General features: G+C 36.6%; 1 protein-coding gene across 1 annotated transcript; it reads right to left on the bottom strand.

Moving 5' to 3' along the window:
* Positions 1 to 3126: 3126 nt before the first annotated feature.
* Positions 3127 to 4763, bottom strand: LOC141700980 (uncharacterized). Its single transcript, XM_074504632.1, has 2 exons — positions 4231 to 4763; positions 3127 to 3331 (listed from the first exon to the last, which is right to left on the bottom strand). Exons 1-2 carry the CDS (start codon positions 4761 to 4763, stop codon positions 3127 to 3129), a joined length of 738 nt encoding a protein of 245 aa, XP_074360733.1.
* Positions 4764 to 5606: the final 843 nt, after the last annotated feature.

Below are 5606 nucleotides of genomic sequence, written 5' to 3'. Positions count from 1 at the left end.
GTACCTTCTTGTCAATCCACATATCCACTTTGCTCATCAAATCTTGTATTATGGTCTTGTGATAATTATTCTTCTCTTTTAGCTTGCTATTTTCAGCTTTAAGAGAGTGATATTCTCCCATAGATACATCCTCACATTCCTGCATGGTTAGTGGTTCCAAAACAATATTTTCAGAAGATAAATTATATTTAAAAGAGTTTACCTCACTCTGATCTTCCTCTGAATCACTTTCTAGGTAGCCACTTTCTGAATTTTCTCGAACAAAATCATCATCAAGTCTAACTAGGGCAAGATTAACCATGTCTCCACTTGAATCATCGTTGGAAACTGAGTCATCATTACTCCAAGTCATTGAAGCTTTATCTTTCTTCTTATCCTTGAAGACAGATTGTTGTTTTGACTTCAATTTGTAGTTGTCCCGCTTATAATGGCCTAGATTTCCACATTTAAAGCATGTCTGATCTTTAGAATCCTTATTGGCCTTCTTGTTGTTGGAAAATTTGCCTTTATCTCTTTTCAGCTTGTTCCTCTTCTCGATCATCTTTCTGATCTTCCTGGATATTAAAGCAAGTTCTTTATCTGATTCATCTTCGGATTCCAATAAGCTGTCACTAGTGTGAAGAGCTAACTGCTTCATTTGTGTAACTGGAGCTTGCATAGAACTTGATTCGCTTTCCTTGATTTTGCTTTTAAATTGTTCCAATTCTGCAAAAATAGCCAATTGATCCATAGTATCTATAGTTGGAGTAGATTCTAAAGGTGTTACCTTTGGTTCATAGATAAATAGCACAACAGTAAGTATCTTCATGTTAATTTCCTCTTGAGGGATATGTTTGCCAAGTTGTTTTAAGGGATTCAGTTTTTTCTGGAATCTAGCTTGACTTTCTCGAATAGTTTCTCCATCTCGAAGCTTGAAATTTCCGAACTCATTCATTAGTTTGCTCAATTTCACCTTCTGTAATCTCTTGGATCATTCGTGATACAATTTCAGAGTATCCCATATCTCTTTAGATGATTTGCATGAAGTACTATACTACCCCGAAGTACTATACTACCCCGTAGTACAAACTTCTCTAGCACTAGTTCACCAAACCCTTGTTTCCCTTAGCCAACTATCCAGCAACTTCATAATACAATTTGAACAATACAAATCGAATGATAAAGTGATTACAACTCAAACTATAGACTCTCTAAGATATAACGTGTATATATAATTTAGAGCCCGAGAGTATTTTAGAAACAATAAAGTTCAGTTAGTTGTGAGTGTTCTTGCTGCAATAAGTACATCATAAAAACTTAAAGAAACTTCATATATACACATACACCAACGTTCAAAACAATCTCAACTACTTACATCGGTTATAATCCAATTCTAACATTTAAGTTCGTTGGGATAATTTCCAACGTTCATGTATATGTTTGAAAGAAGAGAGAAAGAAAGAAAAATGATCAGAAAAAGTCTCTTCTATTTTGACAGAGTATAAAACATTTTTAATCAGATTTGTAGGAGATAGAGTTTAAAGATAAAACAAACTCCTACAAATTAGGAACTGTTTTGAAACAAGAAAACATTTTATAATTGAGCTCTTGTATATATAAACCACATATAATATAATAGAGAAGTCCTTACGATTCGTTTGAAGAAATTCCTCAAATTTCTCCTTAAAAATTTGTTTCCTTGTTGGATGTGGATTGTCCGACTTGGCTTACTGTTATTCTGAATAAGGTGATCATAGCTTGCTGAAATAGATCACTGTCTTATGACAGCTTGCTGTGATGATACTTAAACAACAATGTCATTAAGATGATATATCCTGCAATCATTCTCAAATAAAAACTCTCAAATAACAACATGATGCCTTGATGTGTTGTGATCATCAAAAACTAAGGAGTTACATGAATATGTGTCTGATATTGATATGTATATATAATAAAATATGGTAGTTATTATAAATTTATTTATACTCAATAATTTTAACAGTGGAATAATATTAGATTTTTTAAACTTTAAAAACATATATTTTATGGAAAGTACATTCTTTTTTTTGTTTTTTGCTAAATTAAGTATATATCAATAAAAGAACCAAGAACAACAAGGGATCTACCCTATGCTCTATGACAGGCAATAGAGAAACTATCTATAACCAATCTAGCAAAGATTGGAGATAGAAAGCAAAAAAGTAGGACCAACAATTAACTGAAAAGAAACCTACTACAAACTAATGCAAGGAATAAGATCAGGTCTATTAATTACAAGCTTAGAAAACCAAACAGAGCTTTGGAGTCTAGCAGAAATACCAGAATCATGAACTCGAGCATTCCGCTCTCTCCAAATATGATAGCAGAAAGTCTGGGCATAGCAAAGCGCCACAATACTCTTAGGCTTGTCAGGAAACTCAGCCAAGTAAATGAGAAAGTTATTCCAGGAGTCACCAATAATAGACATCCCCAAAGATGACATAAGGATGCCCAAAATCCACCTATGTGAAATAGTCTCTCGGGAAGAAATACACACATAGCATTGCTGAGAATTAACAATACCAAATCTATACAGACGTGCCAAAGTAGGAAGTCTCCCGTGACAAGAAATCCATTGGTGGTGAGCATAATGGTTAATGCGCAGTCTGTGCCAAATCACACGGTGCCAAGGAACCAAATCACCTTTTAATCTTAAATATTTCCAAATTTCCCAGGTTTTAGTCTTGATTACATCACGACCATCCCAGAACAAAGTATCAGGACTTGAAGCCAAGGCAGGAGAATCAAAAGTTGTGAGCCAGTGAAGAAGGATAGGGTCCAGATGGTGACTTCTTGGATTTGCTCGAGGGAGACACTAACTGCCATTATTAATAATTGCACTAAGTTTATCACCATGATGCATAGCACACTGAGAAATAATAGGAGAGGTCTTGTGAGAGGCTAAGCAAGAATTATGCCACCAGGGACAAACCAAAGTGAGATTGACTCACCATCACCAACTCGAAAGGAAACAAACTGCAAAGTCAAGGTACGAAGGTTGAGAATTTTTTCCATATCCATGAACAGTCCGTAGGAAGCTTAGTTATCAAAAAATGCTTCCCTTCGAGGACAGTTTTGTTAACCCAGGAAGCCCAAAGGGTACTAGAATTAGTGATGACCTTTAGCATGTGACCAATAATTTGAGCCTTGTTCCATTCGAGCAATCTTGGCGCCTCCTTTATGATTAATATTTCCACGCCACAAGAATTTAGTAAGGAGAGACTGAATAGTTGAGTGGACTGCTCCAGGTAATAAAAAGTGGTTGCACCAAAAAGCCTCAATAGCACAAACCACAGACTTGATGAGTAGAGCTCTCCCAGCCAAAGACAGTAACAAATTAGTCTAAGCATTAAGTCTGTTCATGATTTTGGTGACAAGGGGCATGCAGTCATTTACACTAAGCCTCGAAGTGATCAATGGAACACCAAGGAACCTAACTGGCAAAGTACCTCTGAGAATCAATAGGGAATCAAACCACTCAATAAAATTAGGATCACAGTTGCTTAAAAAGATGTTGCTTTTATGGATGCTAGGAGATAGACCACTCCAAGAGGAAAATTTAGTCAATCGAATCCATAATATGCATAACCGAATTACGGGATCCATGAGAGAAAAAGAGAACGTCATGAGCAAAAAACAGGTGCGTCAGGCCCATTTCTTTACAATGCCAATGATATTTAAAATCCTGAGGGACTTTGTTGAAGATGCTGGACAATATTTGCATACACATGGCAAAGATATAAGGATACATTGGATCCCCTTGGCGAATGCCCTTAGACCCAAGAAAATACCCGTGAATAACACCATTTAGCTTTACAGAAAGCGAGTAGTACAAAGACAAGCTTTGATCCAACTGATAACAATGTCTGGGAAATGAATCCTAGACAAAATAGCCATAATAAATCCTAGTTTAAAGAATCGAATGCCTTATGAAGGTCAATCTTGAGTGCACACTTAGAGGAGCCTGAGTCCCTATCATAGCCACAGAATAATTCTTGAGCAAGCAATATGTTCTTAGATATAGACATCCCCGGAATAGATGCAGATTGAGCAATATCAATGATAGAAGGCATGATTAATTTGAGCCTTGCTGCTATGATTTTGGATATGCATTTTTATACATAATAATGCAAAGGGAGATAGGGCGAAAATCACTCATAATAGTGGGCGAATCTACTTTAGGAATAAGGGAGATGAATGTTGAGTTTATACCTGAGGGAAAACCCAGTCTCAAAAAAATTCTTTACTGAAGGACAGAAATCAGGCCTTGTGGTGCTCGAGGTAGCCAAGAAAAATTCGACATTAAAGCCATCAGGCCCGGGAGCCTTATTTTTCTTCAATTTCTTCAAGGTATCAAGAATAATAGCATATGTGACTTGAGCACAAAGCAAAGTAGCCTGGGCCTCAGTAAGGACCTTGCAATCCATAGGCTCCAAATCAATACAAGAGTGAATAATCTCAGGCGCCAACAGGTTTTTGAAGTAATTGACTGCTAAGTTAGCACATGGCAACTGGCCATGCACCATGGTTCCCGAATCCTGAAGAGCTAGCACCTTGTTATGATTCCAGTTTGCTTTACATTGTTTATGGAAAAAAGAGTTATTTCCATCTCCAAGCCCCATCCACTTCACTCTATATTTTTGAAGAAATAAATATTCGTCCTCGACAAGAGCCATATTGAGCTTGATAATGAGGTCTTTTTCCAATGTAAGAAGGGTGGGATCTCCATTATTGATCATACGCATTTGGATATCCTCTAGATTAGCTCTTGCTGTCAGGACATTAGAAAATGATTATAGCGAGGGCCAGAGTATTTTAAAGACCAGGCTTTTTCAATAACATCATGAAACCCAGGAATATCGACCATGAAGTTGAAGAACTGAAAATGGTTGTTGAGCTTTTGAAGTTGCATTGGCTCTTCAAAAAAGATAGAATTGTGGTCCATGATTCCACGAGGTTTGACAAACATATTTCCCTCGATGAAAGAATTGAACCAGTGACCATTAGCTATCATTCTATCTAAGTGTTTTAGCACAGGGTTATTTTGACGCTTATTGGTCCAAGTAAATATATCCCCCACTGTACGCACATTATCAAGGCCACAGTTAGCAAGACAATCTTTGAATACTTGCATTGCTGGCGTCCAATGTTCCCTGCCATCAGAAATTTCACCAAGACTAGTAACACAATTGAAATCACCGAGAAGGCACAAAGGTGATGTAGTAGTACTCAAAGACAAGCAATAATCCCACAGAGGAACTCGTTCTATTGCATTATTGAAAGTATACACAAACGATACTAAAAAGGAGATGTTCTTTTCTAGAAAAATAGCATTACAAGTAATAACCTGGCTAGAGATCGAGTGAATAGAAATATCCTACACACTGGGATTCCAACCAACCAATACACGACCATTGTAATGGTGATTATAGTTAAATAACCATTTCCAGTCCCTACGAATTTTCTTCGAAATACCCAGAGCATTACCACTCTTGACTTTAGTTTCTAAAACTCCAATGAGGTTAACTTTATTAGATAGAATAAAATTTTGCAACTCTTTTTTATGAGAGGCTTTGTTGATGCCCCTT

Source organism: Apium graveolens, unplaced genomic scaffold (genome assembly GCF_009905375.1).
Source record: "Apium graveolens cultivar Ventura unplaced genomic scaffold, ASM990537v1 ctg3158, whole genome shotgun sequence".
In the NCBI taxonomy this organism is placed as follows: domain Eukaryota; kingdom Viridiplantae; phylum Streptophyta; class Magnoliopsida; order Apiales; family Apiaceae; genus Apium; species Apium graveolens.
Note: the sequence above shows the minus strand (reverse complement) of the source record. Positions and strands in the feature narration are given on the sequence as shown.